We start from the raw sequence: 26,140 nt of genomic DNA, 5'->3' as shown, positions 1-26,140 counted from the left end.
GCACAGAGAGCTGAAAAAGGTGAAAAGGGATTAAAAGAATAAAGGGTTATGGAAAAAAAAAGCTCAGTGACAGAGTAGATACACTGGGCAGTCTGATTGCATGTGCATTGAAATCCTCGCAGAAAAGGGGAAGAGAGAGAAAGTGTTAGAGGCAGCTATCACTAAACATTTCAAGAACTGTTTTCATCAGACACTATTCCACAGATTCAGGAGACTCAGATAATTCCAAGCAGATAAATAAAAATAAATCCACATCTCTTCCCTTGAGATTATTTATATGTTCCTGTGAGAGTTCACTTCGTACCTGTTGGTTAAACTTAAAAACGTTTTATTTGTTTTTTGTGTGTGTGCATGTTACATTTCACAGTAAAATGTGATTTTTTGTTTTTAATCTACTTGCATTATCAGAGGGGGCACTACATGAATTGTCCTGTACATGTACTTTCTTTAAAAAATGTAAAAGATAGTAACTGGTCAGAGGAGTTGTATCAGCTTATTTAGACCACGGGTTATATGTTCTGGGGGCTCGCTGCGAAGTGTGAAAATGTCCCTGGCTGGTACTCAGATGGGAACGCAGAACTCACCCTCCCATCTGATGCTGTTCCCTAAAAGTCTGCCACGCATCCCCTCCCATGATGAATTTCACCAGAGCGCTGTCTTTGTAGGCTGACTCCGGGAGGTTATGGTGCAGGAGAGGCAGAGCGCAGAGCAGGTGGTCAGGCAGGAGGGGTGGGTGGCGGGAGGCGGCAGCACCCACAGCGCCTTCCGCCCCGTCTGTCCCTTGGCTGCACAGAGTTCACTTTATGGAGCAGCTTTTTATTTGTTTTTTCCTAGAGAAGATTTTACATTTCTTAAAATTTCTTTAAAAATTCTGGATAGGATCACTTAAACAGCATTCTTGTTTGCTTTCATTATGGGATCTTTCATCCAGCTAGTGTTCATTGAGCCCCTACAGTAAACTTGCTCTGTGAATATTCGCCAGTGAGCAGATTCTACACAGACTCTGCCCTCAGTATGCACAAGGAGAGAGTTCCCAATAAGAAGTGTTTCACCCCTAAGAATGCATTATGTCTTGAAAATCACTCATTTTAGAGGGAAAATAATTTGATAGAGTTAAGTAATAAAATGGGTTTCTGTATTGCTCTGAAACTCTTGGACAGTCTTCTTGGGGCTAGACGTCTCTACTTTAAAAGGAGGAGGCTGCTGTAGATAATCTGTAAGTCTTGATTCCATACTCTGGCTAGCTTTGCTCAAAGAGGGTGTATCTCATATGTTGTTATGTCTTTAAATAACCTCATACATACACATACACACACACACAAATACCTTTGAAATGCTTAGTCATTTCTTGGAAGGCTTAGCTAATATGATATTTCTTGATTTTTTTTTTTATAGTAGCTCATGCTATTGATATGTTCATATAATGTCTTTATAATTTTTCGTAAAAACAAGTTCTGTTTTCCTCCATGTGAAAATGTCAGCTGTGATTGAACAGCTCATTAATAAGCTCATTGTGTAATTGCTTATTTCTGCCCTATCGTTGTCTTTAAAGGAGTGTGGCTTCATTGAATTAGGGCCAAAAAAGTTAAGCATCCACGGCTTCTGTGGTTCTGCACCTGTTCTAAAAATAGTTTATTTTGGGGTTGTCCTCCCACATATCACATGATGTAAAAGATTGTTTTTGCCAACTTCGTATATATTGGATGGGGGAAACATGGGTATCTTTGACTAGTGTGAAATGTGAATACTGCTGTCTGTGCCTGACCCTTTTTTTTTAATGTGTTTATTGTTAGAGAAAGTTGTTGGTGTGCTCGCTGCCTGTCTGGAAAGTGAGAATCCAAACGCTCAGAGGATTGGAGCAGCCGCTCTGTGGGCTCTCATTCACAATTACCAGAAGGTCAGTTGTTAAAATCATTGTCCCTGGGGGGCAAAAGCCAAGCTTCTCGGTACGTCAGAGGAGTGTCAGCAAGGAAAAAATGGAAGTCAAAGGCAGTGTTGCCTTTGTGCGTTCACACCATTAGTAAACCGTTGGTTGGAATCTTTCATGTTATCATTTCCATAGGAGGGGCCTCAGTCCAAGTGTCTCTCTTGAGTGAATTCTCCCTTGTTAATAGAACTAGATCTGCCATATTCATGCAGCGTTAGTATGAATTGTTTTTTCTAAAAGATGTGTCCAGGAGAAATGCATCTTGACATCTAGCCAGACAGTGAATTTTTATCCAATTGTGGGATTTGCTTTTCTCCCGGACATGTCATCGCTGAGTGTTGAAGTCCACGCACTTGTCACAGGGCCAGCCCCGTGAGTGTGGCAGGCAGGTTCTCTGGCCTCAGCTCTCCTGATGGCAGGCACCTCACTCCTGATGGCAGGCAGGGATACCTGCGCACCCCTGGTGGCTAGGTGGTGTCCCCGAGTGGTGCTCAGGCAGCCGGCCAGCCCCGCTCAGGGCCTGCCCTCCCTGCCGGCTGGGTCAGCGCAAGGGGGACAGAGGCCACTCCTGTCCCTGGCTCCCCTGGCGCCCAGGGCCCAGCACACGCTCGGGAGCTTTGGAGTCCCTCAGTAAATACTTGACCAGCTGCTCATATGCCATATTGTTGATCTGAAATCTGAGGCTTGGGGGAATAATGAAACACTGAAACCAAGATTGCATAGCTGAAAACAGCAAATTGAGGCTGGGGGAGTAGTGGGGGAGCGGGAGGAAAGGAAGAGCGTGGGAGGCAGAGGAAGAGCCCGGATGGACGGGGAGGGTGTGGGGCACAGCGGGCCGGGCCGGGCTCTCGGCTGCTCCCTTCTCTTCTGCAGCGCCTCCACGGGCGCAGCGTTAGTACTGTGCCGTCCTGATTCTTAAGCACGCGGGACTAAACCTGATTGATGGATGGCTCTGTATTATCTCTAGGCAAAAACAACTTTGAAAAACCCATCAATAAAGAGAAGAGTGGAAGAAGCATATTCCTTAGCGAAGAAAAGTAAGTTTTATTATTAAAGAGATTATAGTTTAACTTGAAATCTATACAGACTTCCCTGATTAATGAAGTATTTGGACAGTTCACAGCAAAATGGCAGTTTCCTGCACGGATGTTTTACACTGACGTCTGAGGAGCTTTTTTGTGAAAGCATTCTGAGGATGCAAACTTCTTTGTGAAGGCATTGGAAAGTGGGCCAATATTTGGTCCATGCTTTTCACTGTAAATATTTTTTTTCAGTAATAAAATGCTGTAGTGGATGAGAATATTTGAGACAGTAGTTTCTCAAGACATGTCAGTGGTCTTTCTCTCGGTCATTTTTTTTCTTGCACCAAATTTCTTTCTGCCTTACCACTGCTCCAGTGTGTTCTCAGGTGATAAGAATTGGGCCCAATTAAAATTGACCTTGAACAGAAAACCTTGATCCAACCTCAGGGAGCTGAATTACAGTCTTCTAAGAATAGATCCCATTGTCCCTACACCCACTCAGCCCTGTGATGTGATCATGGTATAAGGCAGGGTTTTCCTCTCAAAGGGCATTTTTCATTTTAAGTGACACCAGTTTTCAACAAGCTGTATTTTCTAAACCTTTTTTCTGTTAAGACACTGAACTGTCTTTCCTGTACTGTTCTGTGTCTATTGGTTATTAATTTGTGTTTTTATAATGTGTGATTTTTTTTTTTTTGCAAGTGGTTTGGTTGTGGGGTTTTGGTTTTTTTCCTAGCTGTGACTGTGAGTTTCTGTTGGTAGTGAATAACTGAGTTTTTGTGTTAGGGATGGTACATAAAAAAGCAAGACATTCATGTGGGCTTATAGGTAATAGTGTCCATTATGGGGATATATTATTTTTTGTTTATATTCTTTGGCTAAACCATGAACTAAAGATAAATTTCACAATGTCTTAATGTTTAAAATATATTTTAAATATTGAATTTAAAAATATTCTTACCGTCTTAGCACATCAAGAGTTGAGTTGGAACTGGAAGCCACACACAGCCCTGCCCACGTACGTTAGTGAGTGTGTCTGCTGCCCAGGGCAGTGCTGAAGTGTAATAAACTTGCTCTTCTGTGCCCTCAGCTTCCTCAGACTCAGAAGAAACCCCTCTCAGTGCCTATTACGTGAAATGTCTTGAAAACCTTGTGCAGCAGCTGAACTCTTCTTGACCGCCTGAGGTGCTCTGCCCGCAGCAGGCGGCTGCTGGACGGGCGAGCCGGCCTGGAAGCAAGCTGTGTGTAGACGCGTCCCCGCAGACGTGCTGAGCCTCCGCAGCGAGAGAGGTAGCGAGTCCTGGGAGCACAGGCATTTTTGCCTTTTTCTATGCAATGTGTTTTGTAAAAATCTTATTTATCAGTTATTTAATAAAATATTTTTAGTAACTGAAAATTGACTAATAATTTCTGCGTGCAGGTTTTTATCAGTCTCATGAATATAAATTTTAGCAATGGGAAGAAGACATTGTGTTCTGATTTCCTTTTTTAAAACAAAATTTATGTAAAATTTGGCTCATGTCAGTACAAATCCTTATTTTTCAAAACATACACATCAGTGAGGGGATATTTGTAGTAAATGTGTTTAGTTTGGTGAGTAGCTTCTTCTTGCAATTTTTAGTGATATTAACTCCTTTCCATATGATTTATAAATGTGTTATATTTTATTATTTTCACCTTTCAACTTCTGAAATGCTATCTAGTAAAAAAAAAAAAAAAAAAAAGGAAGAAGTGGAATGTATGGTCATTTACACCTGGATTCAAATTCTGTCTCAGCTCAGAACATCATGAAGAAAAAGAATGTGAAAAATCTAATAGGACCAACTCTGTCATAACTTGTAACCAACATGTAGTTCTGAACTCAGAACTTAAGGTCAGGAGTTCCCTAGTGGTCTACCAGATAGGCCTTGGCACTTCCAACCACTGTGGCCTGGGTTTAGTTCCTGGTTGGGGAACTAAGATCCTGCAAGCCACATGCAGGGGAAAAAAAGAGAGAACTTCAGATGTAATCACTTTCAGCAGTTTTCCTGACACTTTTGAAATTAAGAAGAGAAAATCTTGTCCAAGAAAAGAAAAAAACCAGAAATACATATATGTATGTGTGTATATACACATCTCTGTATACACGCATATACCTCACATGTATGTGATTTGATGATGATGGTTTAATCATTCAAATCATGTCCTACTCTTGAGACCCCATGGATTGTAGCCTCCCAGGCTCCTCTGTCCATGGGAATTCTCCAGGCAAGAATACTGGAGTGGGTTGCCATTTCCTTCTACATACATACTCCATTTATTTAGGAAAATTTTCTAATTAAATTATGGTTAACAGGAAAAAAAACTTTTTTTTAATTAAGTGCTGTTAGCAAATTGCTATCATTAATAAGATAAACCATGTAATGTTATTTAAGCTGGAAGCATGGGGACAAAGTATATATTAAATACTGAGATAGAAACAGATAAATTTGTAGTGTCTGAAAATTATTGATTAGAGATCTGAGAAATAGATCTCGGAAGTTCAGAAGTTTCCAGGCAGCCCAAATTAATTTGAAGCAATGGACATGGCAGTATTATGAAAAATTCTAAGAGCAGGAACCTTAGGAATTATTTCTTCCTTTTTGCCTGGTTTCTTATATTTATGCCATTTCTGGGATACTACCTTCTAAGTCCTCACTGACGAATGATAAAATGGATTTCATTGTAGCTTCATTTAAAGAACTTCCTCCACTGTCAGGCACTATTCTCAGAATGTTTATCATTTAATCTGTCTTCCTCTAAAACACCGCGTTGTTCCTAGGTTGGAGGTGAGTGAATGGAGTGGCTTGGTGGTTTGTCTGGGGCTGATGGACAATGCAGGTGAGGTTGGAGCCCGGGATAACTGCTGACTGGCCTGGGGGTTCCAACCACTGTGCTCTGCTCCCCCTGCTTCTTTCCTCCTCATTGATATCCCTGTCTTTGTGTTTGGATCTTATAGATAATTTCCATTTTTCCTACAGAAGTTGGGTTTCTTCAGGGAAGTCATCACTTCCTTTATGGTTCATTGGTTGATTGAGTCACATCTCAGGGTTTGCTTTGCCTCGTGTACTTGGAATCAGAGAGAATTGTAACTGATTGTATTCTCTTAGACTTCGCTGGTAAAGCATCTGTCTGCAATGTGGGAGACCCAGGTTCGATCCCTTGGTAGGGAAGATCTCCTGGAGAAGGAAATGGCACCCCACTCCAGTACTCTTGCCTGGAAAATCCCGTGGACAGAGGAGCCTGGTGGGCTACAGTCCAGGGGGTCACAAAGAGTTGGACACGAACTGAGTGACTTCACTTTCACTTTTCAGCAGTTCAGGGTAGTATGGGGGGATTTGTGACCCCGCAGGGACGTTATAGATGGGCCGCCACCCTGGAAAGTGGGAGGGGGTCCTGGCTTCAGGAGAACACATCCGAGGTGTGAACCTCGCGGGCATGTGGTGTTCCAGGGCCCTGGTGGCCTGCCCGCCTGTCCATGTCTCTTCAGCTTGTGTTCCGCCAACCCAGGGGGAAGCTGTTGAGCAGACAGTCCCTGAGGTCACTAGCCCGCTGTTTCGGCAGCCGTCGTGGCTCTACCTTGAGGACCCAGCAGCATCAGAGTCCCCAGGATGCCTTGAAATGCAGATTCCTGGGCCACCTGAACCATAGTCTTAGGCCTGTGTCTGGAATGGTTAGCAAACTTGCCAGGTGATCTTGATCCTCATCACAACTTGAGAACCACTGATTAATCCCTCAGCTTTACAGAAAACTGCCTAGAACATGGAAATGCTCTAACATCACTCAGTCACTTGGTGAGGAAATCGGGGCTTGAGTTTGGGTCTCTTGCCTGCTAGCCAGATGTTCTTCCTATCACACGTCCCTCATTTCAGCAGAGGTCCAGTACACGACAGGGTCGGGGCGGGGACTAGCTCACACCTCCCCGTCTCCAGATTTCCCATCTCCTGGCCGTTTTCTTGGCAGGGTTAGTTTGTGTCACTGCTAAGAATGAGCTCAAAGACTGTGCCGTGTTAACCACAGCAGGCCGACACTGATCCTGAGGTGTCTGTGTTCTAAACCTTGAGCCCTCTGGGGGAGAAGGTGGCTCCCGGTTTTGAAAACAAAGGAAACATGTTGAATAATTAGCTGACCTAGTTGGAGCCCTTCCTCACTCTTCCAAAAATTGCTTTCAGAAGTGAATAACTGGATGTTCTTTTCTTTGCTATTCTATAAATAAGGGAGTGAAAGATGGAATTTGCAGGTTTAACTGCAGGTCACCCGTGTCCTTTTGGAGTGCTGAATGCACTCATCATCCATAGTGATTTTCATCGTCAGTCTGTGGCCTCCATCTCCTGAGATCTGCCTGACCCCTCATGTTTCTCATATCTGGCAGATTGATGGAAAAGAATAACAGTTGGCACCCCTGCTCTTGGCACGTGAGGTGTGCCCACGGTTCTTTCAGCAAACGAGAGAGCGTGGCGCAGTGGTTCAGGGTCTTGGGCTCTGAGGCCTAGGGACCCGGGGCCAGCCTGGCCTCACCCCACACGGCTGTGGGACTGGGACAGCCTGCCACTTCTGCTGTCCCTGGGGATACGGACACCCGCCTTGTAAAGTCGGAGAGGACCGAGTGCCTGGCCCTCCCTGTCCGTACGTGATTGTCTCTTGGACGTTATCAGTGATTGATTATTCTTATGATCTCGACTATCTTTCATTAAAACATTAACACTTTTGTGTCCTTGCAACACTTCTGTCCCTTTCCAGATATGCTGGAAAGTGAGTGTTACTCAGAGCTACATTCCCCAAAGATCATCTGTTTCTGGTGGAGGCTCATGTCCACAGTCCTATGGTCACTAATGGCAGACACTTAGCAAGTCATCAGGGAGAGCTAAGTGTTGTAAAGCATTGCATGGAGGTGCTTTATACACCTGGGTAACTTGATGCTTTTTCTTCTTTGACCCATCAGGTTGTCTTGATTGAATGTCAGTTGGTAAAATATTGCTTTTTCTCCATTCGAATTGTGAAAATGGAAAACACAGGAAATTATAACCTTAGCAGCCAAAAGAAAATCTTAGCCTAAAGAACCATCAGTTTAGGAGCTGATTTTTCCTCTTGCTAGTTGTTGTTGACCTCATGATCCAAGCAGTTGGGGAAATGGATGACAGAAGGCCATTGTTTTGGGGAGTTAGGAGACATTGTTTCAGGGGATTTAGAGTTTGTTCTTAAGTCAGAAGTTATTCATCCCAAGAGGTTCCTTTTAAAAAGCAAGTAACAAGTCACCTGGTTCCAAGTGAGATGGGTATCCTGAACTGAGGACCGTAGGCCTTGAGGCTCAGAATGTACTGAAGACCAAGCCAAGACCTGGGTCCTGAGGCTTGGTAGTGAGATGCAGAGAGCTCCGTGTGATCCTGTTTCAGATGTTCCCAACAACGTCCATCTTTGTGTTTCGTTCACTCCTGCCTTTGGGAAGTCTGCCTGAGAAAAGAAATCTGCTCTTTTAAAACATTCCATATGGTGATATTCAATAAATTTCTCTTTAATCCAAGAGAAATGTATGTGTGAACGTAGACTGCAAGGAAAATTCTTTCATGCATTTTTCCATTTCCAACAATGTCACTTGCCTTGTGGCTTGCCCGGGGCTGTGCCTTTGGAGGAGCATCTGCGTCCCATTCCATTCGTTCATGTAGGCAGCAATGCTCGGTGATCTGGTAGCAGATTGCCAGTGTTCTGGGCACATTCTGGAAACATGACTTCCTCAGAGCCTCTGTTAGAACATTCTTCCCTTGGCTTACCCTGGGAAGAAACAGATTATAAAGTGGAAAACTGTTTTTAATCATTTTCTGATGATATTTGTAAAGCTTGAATTGCAGAGAATCAGTTTATGGATATGGTACCTCTTATAAAAGCTTACCTCTTCTATCTGTTAGGAAAAGCCATGTTTGCTTTCTGCAGAGTATAAAGTCCAAAATGATAATGGCTTCAGTAAGAGAAGAGTTTTATTTTCTTGTTCTTTGTGTTTGTTTGTTTTTTGTTCCACATCCGGGAAGCCTCCCTCTCCCCCCTCCTGCCACTGGAAGGCAGTCCTCAGGTACCAGTGTCCCCAGTCTCAAGGGCCCATTCTTCTTTGGTGCATTCTTCCTCCAGCTAGTTATCCTGTGGACATCCGGAAGGAAAGACCTCCCCCAGCTGTCTGTTGCCCTTTCAGGAGCCTTGTAAACTCCCCTTTTATCCTCTTCACGTTCTCTGGCTTACTCCTCCGTGCCCTTTCTCTTCCTGCCTCTTGTCTTAATTCTTCAACTTTCCTCCACCAGCGTGCCTCCACCCACCTTTCGTTTCCACTTCTGCCTGCTTTCAAAGGGGTGATCAAAGGTCACCCCTCCTGTGAAGCTGTGGCAGATTCCCCGACTGGCAAGAACGTCTTTACTCTGAGTTTCCACATCGATTTTAGTTGAATTTTTTTTTTTAACTTTTATATCACTTAGCCCTTTTCCCCTTGTATTATATGCATTTGCATAAAGTCATTTTTCCCACCATCTGCTTCAAAGCATGACTTCTGACAGCTTGAGACTCCCTGCCTCTGACAATGCTTCACAAAGCAAGTGTTCAGTTTATATTGATTTACTTGAATGGGTGGACGGATGGATGTGCAAAATGCTTTATTAGTAAAAGCTGTTGAATTTCATCATGTAAGTTAGGCTAAAATTCTGTTGACTTTGTCAAAATAGGCATTATTATAAGCTTTTACGAGAGTAGATTTTTGTTAGGTGTTTAAAGAATGAAAGCAAAAAGCACTGCTTAAAAAACTTTAAAATCTGTAGAATTTTTTTTTTTAGTTTCATAGAGAATAAAACTGCAATATTTTAGATATGATTTGAAAATATAACTGGCACTGACGTGGAACAGAGATTCTGATCTAAACTGTCAAGGCCCATTACTTATGAGGAATCTTATTTAGGCTATTCTTTTTGGGAGGCAGGATGTAGGTATCAACTTTTTGCAAACAGAACCTTCAATTCTGAAAGTTATATAAGCTGCAGCTCCAGCAGTGTGGAAGAAACAGAAGAAGCCAGTTGGCATCACCCATGCTGTGTACAAAGCACAAATCAACAGATAACCTGTTGGCTTCCTTCCAGTTTGATTCTTCGTGCCCACATTTTGGCAGCAGCAGGCAGGCACTGTGAGAATCTTTGACGAAAATAAACATGAACGTGACACAGCTCTGCACAGACAGGGAGGAGGGGACAGTGATAAAGGCCGAAAGGAAACTTTTAATAGTTTGACTTAAAATGGGGGGGAATGCTTTTTTGGTTGAAAGCAGTGCAATAGGGAATGAAGTCTGGGATTGCATTGCTTTGTGTTTTTCATGTATATTTTCTATCCCAGCTGAAAATACACAGTTCTGTCTACACGGTGAGGAAATACTATAGTGCCTGCACATTTTGACCCAAATGGGGAAGTTTTAAGTATGCAGAGTCTAATTGAAAACTGATAGATCCAATGCATACGACATTTACTCAGAATTAAAGATTTGAAGTTGTTAAGGAGATGGGGGCTGGTATAACCACAGTGCTGAGCTCTCAGGACTGCTGGCCCACCTTCCCCAGTTCACTCCCAGCTGGAGAGGGAGCATGGTGAGCGAACCCTGGTGTCACGGGGCAGCTGTGGGAACCGCTGTGTGCAGTGGGCAGTGGTGTTGACTCAGGGGCAGAAGACAGCCTGTTCTCGCCTCCATCAGCTATTGCCTTGAGGGAAGCAGTGCCTGCCTCTCTGTTCAGATCTCTGGGCCGGGGCTGCTTCCAAACAAACTCGAGGCTGCAGCGCCGAGTCCCTGTGCTGCCAGGGAATTGGTCTCTCTGATGCCCATCAGGCCCTCCTGTGCCCTGACACTTCCGGTCCCCAGGCCTCGACATGCAGTCTCAGAAGTGTCCCTTTCTCACGCTGCTTCTCACTGACCAGCGGTGGGTTTTGGTTTGGGGTGACTGACCGATGGGTGCCCCAGACACCCCATTCTCCACCCCTTGAGTCGACCGGGCCTCTACATACCAAGGCCTGGCCTTTCACTGCAAGTGGTCTCCTGCTATTCCCTTGCCAAATACTGAATAACAAGACATTTGAGAACTATAACCACTTTAGAAGGAAAATCACATGCTGAAAACACATTTTTCAAAGTGGTAGCAATGTCAAAACAGCTGAGCCGGGAATTTTAAATTAGCCAAATAAATACATTGAAAGAGATAAGAAATTAAAAATAAAAGACCTACATGAGGAAACGAAAAGGTACAAAAATATGTACAATGGATATGAAAGTTGAAAGACGACAAGTGGTAGGACAAGTGGTAACATGGATCCAACTGAGGATGAATTAATCAGTAAACATGACTGAGGAAATTTTTGAGAAAGTTGTTGGGGTCCTTTAATGGACCAGAACCTGGTGGTCCAGAGTCGACGATGAGAAAGTGAAAGAAGGAAAGAGGCTAATATTCCCTGGATTACGCAGCCAGCCTTCACACTCCAGGGAATCAGCCAGAAATAGAGAAAGAAAGAAAGACACGGGGACCCAAGCTCTGATGGAGCAAAGGTGCTTTACTGAATTCTGTAAGAGTATATATACCAGTAGCTTCTTTAGATAAAGATCAAAAGACCAGATTTTACAAGTTTACCAAGGAAGCAAGGAGCAATAGAGGCCATAAGGCCAAGAGACGATCCATATCAAAAGAGGGTCGTAAATAACCCCTTTCACCAAATGGAAAAGCTAATGAAGGAAATGCTATGCCAGCGGCCCATGTCTTTGTTTTTGTTTTTTCATTTATTTTTATTAGTTGGAAGCTAATTACAATATTGGAGTGGTGTTTGCCATACATTGACATGAATCAGCCATGGATTTACATGTGTTCCCCATCCTGAACCCCCCTCCCACCTCCCTCCCTATCCCATCCCTCTGGGTCTTCCCAGTGCACCAGCCCTGAGCACTTGTCTCATGCATCCAACCTGGACTGGCGATCTGTTTCACCCTTGATAATATATATGCTTCAATTCTGTTCTCTCATATCATCCCACCCTCACCTTCTCCCATAGAGTCCAAAAGTCTGTTCTGTACATCTGTGTCTCTTTTTCTGCCTTGCATATAGGGATATCGTTACCATCTTTATAAATTCCATATATATGCATTAGTATACTGTATTGGTGTTTATCTTTCTGGCTTACTTCACTCTGTATAATGGGCTCCAGTTTTATCCATCTCATTAGAACTGATTCAAATGCATTCCCACCAACAGTGTAAGAGGGTTCCCTTTTCTCCACACCCTCTCCAGCATTTATTGCTTGTAGACTTTTGGATAGCAGCCATTCTGACTGGCATGTAATGGTACCTCATTGTGGTTTTGATTTGCATTTCTCTGATAATGAGTGATGTTGAGCATCTTTTCATGTGTTTGTTAGCCATCTGTATTTCTTCTTTGGAGAAATGTCTGTTTAGATCTTTGGCTCATTTTTTGATTGGGTCATTTATTTTTCTGGAATTGAGCTGCAGGAGTTGCTTGTATATTTTTGAGATTAATCCTTTGTCTGTTTCTTCATTTGCTATTACTTTCTCCCATTCTGAAGGCTGTCTTTTCACCTTGCTTATAGTTTCCTGTGCAAAAGCTTTTAAGTTTCATTAGGTCCCATTTGTTTATTTTTGCTTTTATTTCCAATATTCTGGGAGGTGGGTCATAGAGGATCTTGCTGTGATTTTTGTCAGAGAGTGTTTTGCCTATGTTCTCCTCTAGGAGTTTTATAGTTTCTGGTCTTACATTTAGATCTTTAATCCATTTTGAGTTTATTTTTGTGTATGGTGTTAGAGAGTGTTCTAGTTTCATTCTTTTACAAGTGGTTGACCAGTTTTCCCAGCACCACTTGTTAAAGAGGTTGTCTTTTCTCCACTGTATATTCTTGCCTCCTTTGTCGAAGATAAGGTGTCCATAGGTTCGTGGATTTATCTCTGGGCTTTCTATTTTGTTCCATCAATCTTTTTTTCTGTCTTTGTGCCAGTACCATACTGTCTTGATGACTGGCTTTGTAGTAGAGCCTGAAGTCAGGCAGGTTGATTCCTTCAGTTCCATTCTTCTTTCTCAAGATGCAAGCATCCCATGTCTTTGATCTCCGTCCTGGGAGAGGCTTGCCTGCTCCTCTCACCCAACATGGACTGATAAGGAACAGAGGGCTCAAGAGAGACAGGAAACAGCACACAGGAGTCTTACTGTTAAGTGCTTCCTGACAAACAGTGACTTGGAAATAGAAAATAAAAATATAAACACTCGGAGATGTGGAAGCTAAAAGTAGAAGTGCTCACATCTGGATGGCAGAAGTCTCAAAAATGGAAAAAAATAAAATTGAAAATAAGTCCTTGAAGAAATGTGGATGTAACTTTCTAATACTAAAAAGAGACAATAAAGTTTGTACTTAAACAGCCCATAGAAAACTGAAGAAGAGAGGGAAGAAAAAGATATGTATATATTATACACTCATTGTGAAAATCTAAGAATGTCAAAGACAAAAAGCCCCTAAACAACCCAGTAGAAAGGATAATAACCCCAAACTGGAAATGACCTAAATGCCCATCAATACAAATAAGTTAAAAAATATTGTACTATATTTATGGAATGAAATACTTCCCAGCAATAAAAAATTGCAATACCAATAACCACAACATCATGAATAAATGTCAAAACATTAAATTGGGCAAAAAAAAAAAAAAAAGCCTGACACAGAGAGAGAATGTACTGGATGATTCCACTTACATGAAGTCAAATGACAGGTAAACCCAACCTCTGGTGGCAGGAATTCATAGAACAATAATCTTTCGTCTTGTGTTAACTTAAAAGACACAAAGCAATCCCGGCTCTGTGTCTTGATCTACAGCATATTATCCCTTGATCTAGGTTATGTTAACATGCATATGTAAAAAGTCTTAAAAATGTACATGTTACTGTATGTATATTATACATATAATAAGACACCAGAAAGAAGGAAAATTATATTTAGATAATATCAACAGCATGGACATTAGTGAGGAGAAGAACAAAGCAAGTAGAAGAATGCTATATTGCTATTGCGAGGGGAATGCAAGTATCAATTTTTATTTTTAGTGAAGATGAAAAACAAAAGCAGTGACAAATTGAAGGTCTAAGATGACAGAACCTTATATAAATATATCAGTAAAAGTAAATGGGCTAAACTCAAGTGCAAGACAAACTTGAAAGATTGACGAAATCTAAGTATATGCTATCTACAAGGTTGAAGTAAGGATGAAAAAGCAAATGTAGCAAAAATAAAACTGATATTATTGTAAAATGAAATTGACTTTAAGATAAAACATATAGATATGAAAAAGGTCACTATAATGATAAAAGATTCTATGCTTTAAGAAGATGTGGCAATTTTAACATACATATATCTAGCAAAATAACCTCAAAATAGTTGAATCCCAAAGTGACAGAACAATAAGAATGAAATGATGAATCTGTTATTGCAAGAATAGCTTTATATCCATGCTGTTGATTTTTGATAAGTTTAAGTAGGCAGTAACTCAAAAAAGATATAGAAAATCTGAGTAATACAATTGATAAACTTGATCTAGTGGATATTTACAGATTTCAGCAACCAAGAATTAGACACATTTCCCCCTCAATCCATGTAAAGCATTTAGTTATTCAAGTATCAGGCAACAAAGCCCTCAATAAATTTCAGAGAATAAGTTCATATGGAATGAGCTCTTGCCACTTTGTGATTGAGTTAAATTTTAATGAAACAATAAGAATATACACTTGGAAATTAAAAACTTCTAATAACTGACAATAAAAAAAAAAACCACAATGGAAAGTTACTGAATGATAATGAAAACTCTACACGGAAAGAATTATGGGATGTGGCAAAAGTGAAAGTCTCTCACATTTTTTAATCCTTGAGAAATTTTTTGCTTTAGATCTGTCTAGAAGAAGGCAGCCTCAAAATGAATAAGCTGTGTGCCTGTCTTAAGAATTAGAAAACTAATGACAGAATAAACCTAAATTAAGTTGAAGAGATAAAAAAACAAGAGCAGAAGGTAGTGGAATAGAATCAAGGACATTACAAAACAAGACAAAGCAAAAACTGGTTCTTTGAAAAAAATAGTAGATGAATTTCTGCCATAAATGATCAACTGAAAAAGCAAAAGGAGCAAATGGTGTGATGAATATAAAGGGGGACATAATACAGATAAAGTATCATGAAGAGTTACTACAAAATATCAGTTCTGTATGAGCAAATTTAAAAGCATAAATGGACAAATTCTTGGAAAGATATCATTTACAAGAATTGACCTAAAAAAGAATAGACTTCAATAGTCTTGTAGCTAATAAAGAAATTGAAGTAGTGATTATAATTGTCCCATAAAGAAAACACAAGACTAATGGTCTCATGCTGGTGCTCAGTTACTTCATAGGCAAGTTTTAGCAAACAGTCCAAGGGCAATCCCAGTTTTATTCAAGCTCTTTGCAAGAGTGATAGGAAAAGAGGGAAGAGTGCCAATTCATTCTATCAAGCCAGTATAACTGATACCTAAACCAAACCAGGAAAATATGAAAATGGAAAAGTATAGGCCCTCTTATCTCATGAATAGAGAGACAAAAATCCTAAACAGTATTACTAGCATCAAGTATACAGTATATTAAAAAAAAAAAGACATCTATATGCTTCTCTTCGCTGATAAGATGTAGAAAAAGTACTTGATAATATTCTACTTAATGGCAGACTCTCTTAGTGAATCAGAAGTAGAAGGCAATACATTAAAACCATAAGGAGTATATTTAAAAAACATAGAGCACCATCATTCTAAAGGGAGGAACAGTAGACGTAGAGTTGGCCAGCCGTATCCACAGTTCTGCACTCTTGGATTCAACCAACTGTGGAGTAAAAATACTAGGGAAAAAATTCCAGAAAATCCCCAAAGCAGACCTAGATTTGCCACACATCAGCAGCAATTTACATTGTATTTACAGGCTTCCTTGGCGGCTCAGACGGTAAAGCGCCTGTCTGCAATGGGGGAGACCCGGGTTCGATCCCTGGGTCGGGAAGATCTCCTGGAGAAGGAAGTGGCAACCCACTCCAGTACTCTTGCCTGGAAAATCCCATGGGTGGAGGAGCCTGGTAGGCTACAGTCCATGGAGTTGCAAAGAGTCGGACATGACTGAGAGACTTCACTTTCACATTGTATTAGGTGTCCTGGGTAATCTAGAGTTGGTTTAAAGTGAGAAGGGGGATGTCCATAGGTTATACAGAAATACTGCCCCATCTTATAAGTGTATCAGCAGATTCTGGTGTCTGTGTGGGTTCTAGAGCCAATACCTTGTGGATATCAAGGAGTGATATTCCTTTGAAATTATTCCCACAAATGGGTGTTCTGAATGATAGCGACTGAGTTTCCTGCAGATGGCTGGCTTCAACAGCCAGTCAGTCATGTGAATAAAGAGCCTTCATATGAGTCCTGCACCTAGCCACTGCATCCCCCTTCAGCCTTTCCATCTTCCCACCTGAGGCCCCAGATGTCACGGTAGCTGAGAAACTGTCAATGCTGTGCTTCCTCTGAATCCCAACCCTTGGATTCCTGACCACCAATATGGTGGCTGCTTCATATCGTTAAATGTAAGTTCTCAAACTGATGAAAGTGAAAGTGTTAGTCACTTAGTTGTGTCCGACTCTTTGGGGCCCAATGGGTTGTAGCCTGCCAGGTTTCTCTGTCCGTGGAATTCTCCAGGCAAGAATACTGGAATGGTAGCCATTCCCTTCTCCAGGGGATCTTCCTCCTGATCCAGGGATTGAACCCAGGTCCTCCCGCATTGCAGGGAGATCCATTACCCTCTGAGCTACCAGGGAAGCCCTCTCAAATCGACGGATAGGTTTAATTGCACCCAAAATGTCAACAGAGTATTCCTGGTAGAATTTGATGCGTTTATTATGATGTCTACAAGAAAGAATAATGAGATAACCAGGACATTTTTAAAGATCAATAGCAGGAGGAGGGAATTTACCTTATTACCAAGCAGCAGAATTTCATATGAAATTATGGTAATTAAAACGGTTTGACATGGTGCGAAGATAAGCAAAACATGCTTATGGAACTTTGGTATATGTCCAAAGTGGCATGACAGATAATGGAGAAAGGAGGGACAGTTTGATTAACAGGAGAAGAGAAAGTGTTATCCATATGGGAAAAGATGAAGTTGGATTCCTTCTTCATAACATATGGAAAAACTCAAAGACAAAACATGAACACTCTTTAGACCTGGGGCTAGGAAAGAATTTTTTCTGACTAGTTTTTAAAAAAAATTGACTATAATAAGGTTTATAAATTTTAATAAATAAAGATTAACTTTATTAATTAAAAAGCACCAAAAAGAAACTGAAAAAGTAAATTATAAACTAGGAGTAAATATTTTCACCATATGCTACTGACTGGAGAAGGAAATGGCAACCCACTCCAGTATTCTTGACTGGGAAATCCCATGGACAGAGGAGCCTGGTGGGCTACAGATAAAGGGACCACAAAAGAGTTGGATATGACTTAGTGATTAAACAACAATGCTACTGACAGTGGACTAATATCAATGATATACAAGTAACTTCTACAAATCAGTGAGTAGAACCCAAACAGTCCAATGGAAAAGTAGGCACAAATCATGAGCAGGCATTTCAAAGGAAAGTTCATATGCCCAATACACATATAAAAAGATCTTCAACATCATTTTCATTTGGAGAAGTAGAAATTAAGACCACAATCCGACTGACAAAAAGTAAAGAAGTCTGACAAATAACAAGTATTGGCAAGGATATAAGCCCACAGGAGTTTTTTATACATTGTGAGGGGAAGTATAAGTAAGTAGAACCACACAGCAAAAACAATTTGGCATTTGGGGAAGCAGTGTCAAGTTGCAGAGTGGACCTTGAGCTCACCTGCTTCCATGAACACACCAAAACTACAGGTGCATGTAGAACAACGCTTTCTGAGAACAACCTGAAGACTAGCAGCACGGCTGCTCGACAATGCAGGCTGTAAAGAAAAAGCGCAGTGAGACAGGAAGGGAAGAGAAGCCATCTGGTTGGGTCCCACAGCCCTGGTGGGTGACCCGCAAGAGGAGGACGAAGTCGCAAGCTTGGGGAGCCTCCCTAAGGAGCAGGGGTTTCAGCCCCACATTGGACACCTTAGCCCAGGGGTCCAGCACCAGGAAGTTGCGCCTCCTTGGCTGGTTTTGGAAACCAGCTGGGCTTACCAGAGGGCTGCAGGAAAGCAACACTCTACTGTTACAGCATGCACCCAGATTTGCCTGCTGCTGGTCCCAGCACAGAGGCATCCGTCTGAAAAGCGGCTGGTGCTCTGGACCACCGTACTGAGACCACTATAGCATACCCCCCAGCCTACACGGGGCTCTAGCTGCCAGCGCACCCCAGGAGAGAACCTGCGGCTCACGCTGGACTGTGGCCCCCACTCCTCCAGCTTCAGCCCTGCCCCCACCTTCATAGCTGACCTCTAGCACCCCCAGAAGCAGCCATAGCTCACACCTGATACTGGCTGTGGCCACCACACCTGACTCCAACCCACATCACCAAAGTGACAATCCCAACACATCCTAGAAAAGGCCTGGCCTAAATAAAACCCCAGGGAAAAAACCCTAATGAAATAGTGATAATTGATTGACCTGAAAAAGAGTTCAAAGCATTGCTCACTGAATGTGGAGAAAGAATAGAGAAATACAGTGAAAAATTCAGCAACAATTAGAAAATAAAAGAAAAATTAGAACTGATTGGTAGTATTGCATTAATAGTAGAGGACTTTACTACTCCAATTGCATTAATGAATGTGGATAGATGAGACAGAAAATCAGTAAGGAGAACGGCCTTAAGTGACATGTTCAGCCATTTGGAATTCACAGTTACAGAACATTCCATCCCCCAACACAATAAAGAGTCTTGAAGTGCACATGGAACTTTTTCCAAGTCACCTGCCAGGCCACTAAAGAAGCCTCAATAAATTTGAGAAAATTGAAATTCTATCATTTCATTTTCTGACTCAAGGTATGAAACTAGAAATTAATTACAAGAAGAAAATTGGGAAAAAACCCAAACATGTGGAGACTAACCAACACGCTACTAGAAATCCTGTGATCATCAAAGAAATCAAAGAGAAAACTTTAAAAATACATTGAGACAAATGAAAATAGAAATGTAACTTTCCAAAATCTATGGGACACAACAAAAGCAATTCTAAGAGGAAGGTTAATAACAATACAAACCTACTCAAGAAATAAGAAAAATCCCAAATAATCACCTAAATTTCCACCTGAGGGAATTAGAGAAAGCAAGCAGAGTGCAAAGTCAGCAGAAGAAAGGAAATAAAGTAGGATGAGCAACCCCACCAATAAGAGAAAAGATCAGTGAAATGCTCTTCAAAGATAAAATTGAAAAACCTTAACCCAGACTCATCAAGAAAGAAAGAAGGGCCCAAATAAATAAAACTAGAAATGAAAGCGAAGTTACAAACGAAAGCGAAGTTACAACCAATATCATAGAAATACAATCCTACAAGTATACTATGAACAGTTACATGCCAATAAATTGAACGACCTAAAAGAAATGACTAAATTCCTAGAAGCATATAATCTTCCAAGGCTGAATCAGGAAGAAATAGAAAATCTAAACAGACCAATTACTAGAAATGAAATTGAATCATTATTCAAAACACTTTCCACAAATGAAAGAACAGGATCAGATGGCTTCATAGGGGAACTCTACCAAACACTTAAAGAAGAGTTAATACCTCGCCTTCTCAAACTATTCCATAAATTGAAAAGGAGGGAACATTTCCACAGTCATTCTATAAGGCCATCATCACCTTGAAACCGAAACAGGACAAAGACCCTACAAAAGAAGAAAGTTACAGGCAATATCCCAGATGAACATCAATGTGAAAATCCTTGACAAAATATTAGCCAGCCAAATCCAGCAATACATTGAAAGGATCATACATCATGATCAAGGGAGATTTTTTTTTTTCCAGGGATGCAGTGATGACTTAGTCTGCAAATTAATCAACATGCTACAACATAGTAACAAAATGAAGGATAAAAAAATCACATGATCATCTTAATAGATGCTGAAGAAACTTTAAGCAAAAATCCAATTCATGATAGAAACTCAACATGATACAGAGGGAACATAGTTTGCCTGTGGATATCCAGTTGTCCCAGCTTCCTTTGTTGAGAGGAATACTGATTCTGGTGGCTATGAGGTTCATGACGCAAACCTTGTTGATCATGTTCCCCTTTTTCTTTTCCACGTGGGCTGCCCAGGGCTTTCAAGTGAGATTTGATGTGTGCACGGACAGTGGAAAGTTTTCTTCTTTCAAACTGTCAACTGTAAAAGTAATCACTTGGAGCTTTTTATTTCATTGATTTTGTAGAATCGATTCCTTCAGTTTACATCCCAAGCTATAAATGTGTGATGGGTTTTTAAAAGTTCATGTCACAGATGCACAGAATGAAACCTGATAATACATATCCACATGGTTTGCAAGTCTGTTCGGTAGACTGTTCAATTTAAGACTACTCTCTTATTCCAGTTATGTATGAGTAACGCAGGAGAAAAGCATTCTTTGATGTAGGACTTGGCAACAAACAGAAATAAATTGGTAGAACAAGAAAAATGGAAATTGTATGTTTCTTAAAAGGGGGTCTAATGGCCAACATTTTTAAACTGAAAAGCTTAAAAGATGCCTTTAACCTATTGTTGTAATTTAGAAAGAACCTCTTGGATTTCATCATTATGAAAGCATACCTAGAGTTTGAGCATCACTGTCTAAAATCTCAAAAACAATGCTATGCACGAGTCTGCTGTGCATTTTGCTTGCTGTAGACTTGTGTTAAGTCAGCACACTTTGAACACTATGTTCCAGGCCTTGACGCCATGGTTTGAAACACAGAGCCCCTGGTTAAGCAGCTCCTATCCCTCAGTGCAGAGACGAACACATACAGACATCACTGCTGGGTGACATGACCCGAATAAGATCAGTGAGCTCCTAGAGTCCAGTGGGTGAGGCAGCTAACTGTGCCTGCCTCAGACTGCTAAAGCTGAAGATGGCACTTATTTATGGTTAATGCTGACTTCATGGGGCATCTTAAAACTAGTTCAGCTCATGTCGCTGTTAGGTTACATCTGAAATGAGAAGAGTAGTATTGGGTTGGCCAGAAAGTTTGGGTATTTCCATAAACTGGTATAGAAAAACCCAAATGAAATTTTTGGCCAGCCCTGTATAATTTAAACTCTTATTAGACATAATCCACAAATGACCTGAATGCATGAATGCTAAGTTGCTTCAGTCGTGTCTAACTCTTTGTGGCACCATGGACTCTAGCCAAACAGGCTCCTCTGTCCATGAGACTTTCCAGGCAAGAACATAGGAAAGACCTAAACATATTTTAATCTCAGGGAAGAGGAATGGACAAGAAAGACGTTTGCTCTTGATGGACTTGAAAATATGTGGATTTGACCCCCCTATCCTCCAGGGCAGGAGAAACACACAACTTGAGCAACACCACACACACACACACACACACACACACACCACGGGCCTGGAGGAGGTACCTGGAGACAGGAAGAGATTGATACCAAACAGCGCAAGTGAAAGTGAAGTCGCTCAGTCGTGTCCGACTCTTTGTGACCCCATGGACTGTAGCCTACCAGTTTCCTCCGTCCATGGTATTTTCCAGGCAAGAATACTGCAGCGGGTTGCCATTTTCCTTCTCCAGGAGATCTTCCCAACCCAGGGACTGAACCCAGGTCTCCCGCATTGCAGGCAGATGCTTTATCATCTGAGCCACCAGGGAAGTCTATTGTGAGGTCGGTGTAAACCCCTGACAGGGTTTCTGCCATAAGCCACATGCGGTCCCTGCGGAACGGCAGAGCAGGGCTCCTCACTTGCTTCGTGCAGGGCATGTCATTCATTCACACAAGCACACTGCAGGGTTAATGAAGTACAGCAGAAAACAGGTCTGTTAGGGGAACAAAGAACTAGAGCTCCAGGCATCCTTACCTTGTCCTGAAGAATCCCGGATGAGCCCCCAAGATGAAAGTTTGTTGCTGAAGCACGGAAGACACTGGAATTCTTGCCTCCAGAGAAGAATTCAATCTGGGGCCAGTGACAAAGCTTGATCGCTCAGGGCTTTTGTGTAATGTAGTTTTATTAAAGTATAAAAGAGAGAAAGCTTCTGACATAGACCCCAAGCAGTGCAAACATCTTCAAATTAATTATTTAACGCCTGCTTGGGCTCCAGCATTGCTCGGAGCTGGGTGGGCCATGCTCCTGTGCAAACCCACCCCCTGCCCCCGACCCCACCCCGTGCAGCTCAGTCTCCAAGGTCACAGGCGGGGCTGCCCCTATCTGCTGATGCCCTTACTTGGGTCTGGCCACCTTGCACTGAGGGGAGGTCCTCCCACCTCCAACTTGAACGTCCACTGGTTCCCACAAGTAGGGTATTGCTGACCATACAGTGATGCTCAACCTCATTTTACGTTTGGATGCCAGACAGTAATCACCAACCTCACTTCCGGAAACATCTGAATTATGGGTTATTGTTCTATAGCCCAGTGAAGTTAAAGCTCTGCCTCCTCTCTGCTTAGAGCTGATAAGAGCACAGATCAGGTTAATACAGTTATTAAACTGAAAAGAAAACAACTACTGGTCTGTTTCTGTTCCTTACTCAGAGAATCACATATCCCAAGTTCTTGGGCAACAGCCACTAATTTCCTTCCCTCTGTTCGATCGTTAGGCAAGATATTTTGTACATCTGAATTCAATATGTGTGCATGCACCTTGTGGGCCCATAATATTCTTCTCCTAGCATTTTAGGATGGCTAAATTTTTTATTACTTAGTCCTTCTTATTTAGCATAGCTGTTGGTACTCTATGGAAGAGCGATGTTATTATTTATTGTTAGCTATAGGATGATCACTAATTTGAAAACACTGTGGCAAGGGCTTATGTTTCACTTTTATTTCTGCTCAACTATGAACTAGTTCTCATTTCTGAGAATTTGAACCCACCCTAAGATCTGTTTTCTGATCTTTTAAGGACCCTTTAGAAATGTATGGTTTATGGTTTGGTTGGTGTTATTTTTGGTTTAGTTTTACTTTAAACATTCTTCAGCTCTCTCTCCTCTGTACTTTCCCCAAGATGTCATGTCACCACCCCCTCTGACTTCAGTTATTGCCTCTACTGGGAAGACCCTGGCGCTGCTTGTAAACCCTTGGCTCATTCCTACCATTCTTCTTGCTTTCCAGTTGCCTCCCCATTGGCCTGATTTCTCAGGTCCTTTTAGACCTAAGTAGCCACCTGTCCCCCTCGGGAAGGGCATGGCAACCCACTCCAATATTCTTCCTGGGAAATTTCATGGACAGAGGAGCCTGGTGGGCTAGAGGGGTCGCAAAGAGTTGGACATGACTGAGCAACTCACACACATACACACACAAACATATACACAGCCACCCGTTCCAGAGGAATTAAGGTTTCCTCCCCTGGTGGCTCAGAGCTTAAAGTGTCTGCCTACAATATGGGAGACCTGGGTTCAATCCCTGGGTCAGGAAGATCCCCTGGAGAAGGAAATGGCAACCCACTCCAGTACTTGCCTGGAGAATCCCATGGACGGAGGAGCCTGGTGGGCTACCGTCCACGGGGTCACAGAGTCGGACACAACTTAGTGACTTCACTCACTTTTCCACATCCCATGCAATACACTGAGGAATCATCCAGTTGTTAGCACTTGTTCTTTGTCCCTGTAAGTGCAGCTTACTCAGGCTGACGTGACAGCGATCACACAACCGAGGTTACGGACAAACAGTCTCAGCAGGGCACGAGCAGATGGTAGAGAATTATGACATGTACATAACTTGGAGAGTTTTCTGGTCTTCTTATCCATAGGTTTTTATGGGAGTTAAGGGCTTCCCAGGTGGCGCAGTGGTAAAGAATTCTCCTGCCAATGCAGGAGATGCAGGAGATGTGGGTTAGATCTCTGGGTCAGGAAGATCCTCTTGAGGAGGAAAGGGCAACCCACGCCAGTATTCCTGCCTGGAGAATTCCGTGGACGGAGGAGCCTGGCGGGCTACAGTCCGTGAGGTCACAAAGAGTTGGACATGACTGAAGAGACTTTGCGCATAAAGAACATTGATAGCGTAAATAATCTGGCTCCATGGGGTTGACTGAGGGACTGAGCACAAATGTGGGAATTAAGGAATAACAAAGAAATAAATGACTTTGAAAAGGAGTAAAGTATATTACTAGAGACTCATGTTTATCTTTTCTAAAATGTTTCCAAATCTTCAACAGGCAACAATTTTGCTCTCTCATATGCACTGAATTTGTCAAAAATCATACTAATAGCATAACAGGGACCTCCCTGGTGGTCCAGAGGCTAAGACTTCATGTTCCCAAGGCAGGGGGGCCCGGGTTTGATCCCTGGTCAGGGAACTAGATCCTGCACATCACAATTAAGATGTTGCATGCTGTAGCTAAAGATTCAGCATGCTGCAACTAAGACCCGGGACAGCCAAATAAAATAAATATTTTTAAAAATTACAGCATAACAGAGTGCGCTTCATGACGACTCCACCGAGAACACTCTCAGAAGTGGTCCCTTCTTTAATTTTCCACTCCCACTTCCTCTTCAAAGCCTCAGATCATTAGATTCAGAAAATTCACCCAACCTCATTGTGTGGGTGGCTAGATTAAAAGGCACCTCAGTGCCCAATTGTATCGTCAAATATACAATGTCATTAATGCACTCATAGCCAATGGGGCTATTCAGCTGTCACTGCTTATAGACCCTTCCGGTGGATAGAGCCAGGAAACTTATTTTTAAATTTCATGAGTTTACACTGATAACTTTAATGTTAGCCTAGGAACACAGAGTTCTTCTCCTTGCCCATTCCTTATTTGTACATCTCTTTTTCACAGTGAGAACTCTGGTTCCCGACAGCATCAGAATGAATGTATCTATCATTTCCTCTACCCTGCAACCCCAGCAAAATAGTTTCAGAATCACTCCTTGAGTGATATCACCTGCAGCAAGTTGGTCCTACTTTACTACTACGTAAAGTTTGAGTTTTTCTGTTTTGTTTTTCTGCAGTTGTTTTGTTTTTTGGTTTATTTGAAGATTTAAAATTTTTAGTTTTATTTTTTTCCATTTATTTTTATTAGTTGGAGGCTAATTACTTTACAACATTGCAGTGGTTTTTGTCATACATTGAAATGAATTAGCCATGTCTGCAGTTGTTTTGGTACTTAGAATATAGTCTTAGTATTAAAGTTCATAGTCAGAGAACTGAGTTCCAAAGTGGCTTGAATTAATTCTTCTTCTGTGTGGTTATATTTTTGACGTATACTTAGGTTCATTTTTTTGTGATCAATTTCAGTTTGATTTTTTAAATCCTTTAATTTTTTTTCTTTTGACTGTGTAAAACATACATAACTCAAAAGTCAAAATCATCTAAAGAGAAATAATCAGAGAGGTCTCCTGCCTATCCCTTTGTCCCCACCTGCTTCCCACCAACTGCACATATAAATACCACCCTTAGTTTATGACTTATTCCTCATATTTCTTTTTTTAATTTATTTTTAATTGGAGGATAATTGCTTTACAATATTGTGTTGGCTTCTGCCATACATTAGCATGAATCAGCCATAGGTGTACACATGTCCCCTCCTGCTTGAACCTTTCCCCCCACCCCCCACCCCCTCTCTAGGTTGTCACAGGGCACCAGGTTGAGCTCCCTGCATCATACAGCACATTCCCACTGGCTGTCTATCTTACATATGATAGTGTATGTTTCCATGCCACTCTGCCAACTCCTTCTGTATTTCCTTTTGCAGTGTATATATTGCAATACATATATTGCTAGCTATAGATACATATATATAAATACAAATACATACATACATACATAGATATATATGAAATTTTTCCTCTTTCTTACAAAAAGGACAGCATGCTGTACATACTCTTTTGCACTTTTTTCATTTAAAGTATGTCCTGGAAGTAACTCTCCGTAAGTTCAAAGGGCTCTTCCTCATTCTTAGTACTCTAGTATACGGATGTGCCATACTTTATTCAACCAGTTTCTCATGAATGAATAGTAA

The 26,140-nt window shown here is 41.7% G+C and overlaps 1 protein-coding gene and 1 long non-coding RNA gene across 11 annotated transcripts in view; one reads left to right on the top strand and one right to left on the bottom strand.

Annotated features, from left to right (window-relative positions):
- Positions 1 to 4,345, top strand: part of RTTN (rotatin) — a 121,616-nt gene extending 117,271 nt beyond the window's left edge. For all 10 annotated transcript variants that reach the window (XM_070452947.1, XM_070452949.1, XM_070452945.1 and 7 more), the window contains 3 exons: positions 1,794 to 1,897; positions 2,895 to 2,964; positions 4,040 to 4,345. In XM_070452947.1, coding sequence (XP_070309048.1) covers positions 1,794 to 1,897; positions 2,895 to 2,964; positions 4,040 to 4,125 — 260 coding nt within the window. In that variant the 3' untranslated portion in view covers positions 4,126 to 4,345. The remainder of the gene's footprint in view (positions 1 to 1,793; positions 1,898 to 2,894; positions 2,965 to 4,039) is intronic.
- Positions 4,346 to 4,665: 320 nt separating this feature from the next.
- Positions 4,666 to 22,307, bottom strand: LOC139030402 (uncharacterized). Its single transcript, XR_011482774.1, has 3 exons — positions 22,043 to 22,307; positions 8,561 to 8,736; positions 4,666 to 8,414 (listed from the first exon to the last, which is right to left on the bottom strand). It is a non-coding gene; the product is annotated as an uncharacterized lncRNA (long non-coding RNA).
- Between the last annotated feature and the right edge of the window lie 3,833 nt (positions 22,308 to 26,140).

The sequence above is a fragment of the Odocoileus virginianus genome, chromosome 22, assembly GCF_023699985.2.
Source record: "Odocoileus virginianus isolate 20LAN1187 ecotype Illinois chromosome 22, Ovbor_1.2, whole genome shotgun sequence".
Classification (NCBI taxonomy): Eukaryota; Metazoa; Chordata; class Mammalia; order Artiodactyla; family Cervidae; genus Odocoileus; species Odocoileus virginianus.
This window is presented reverse-complemented; position numbering and strand designations above follow the sequence as displayed.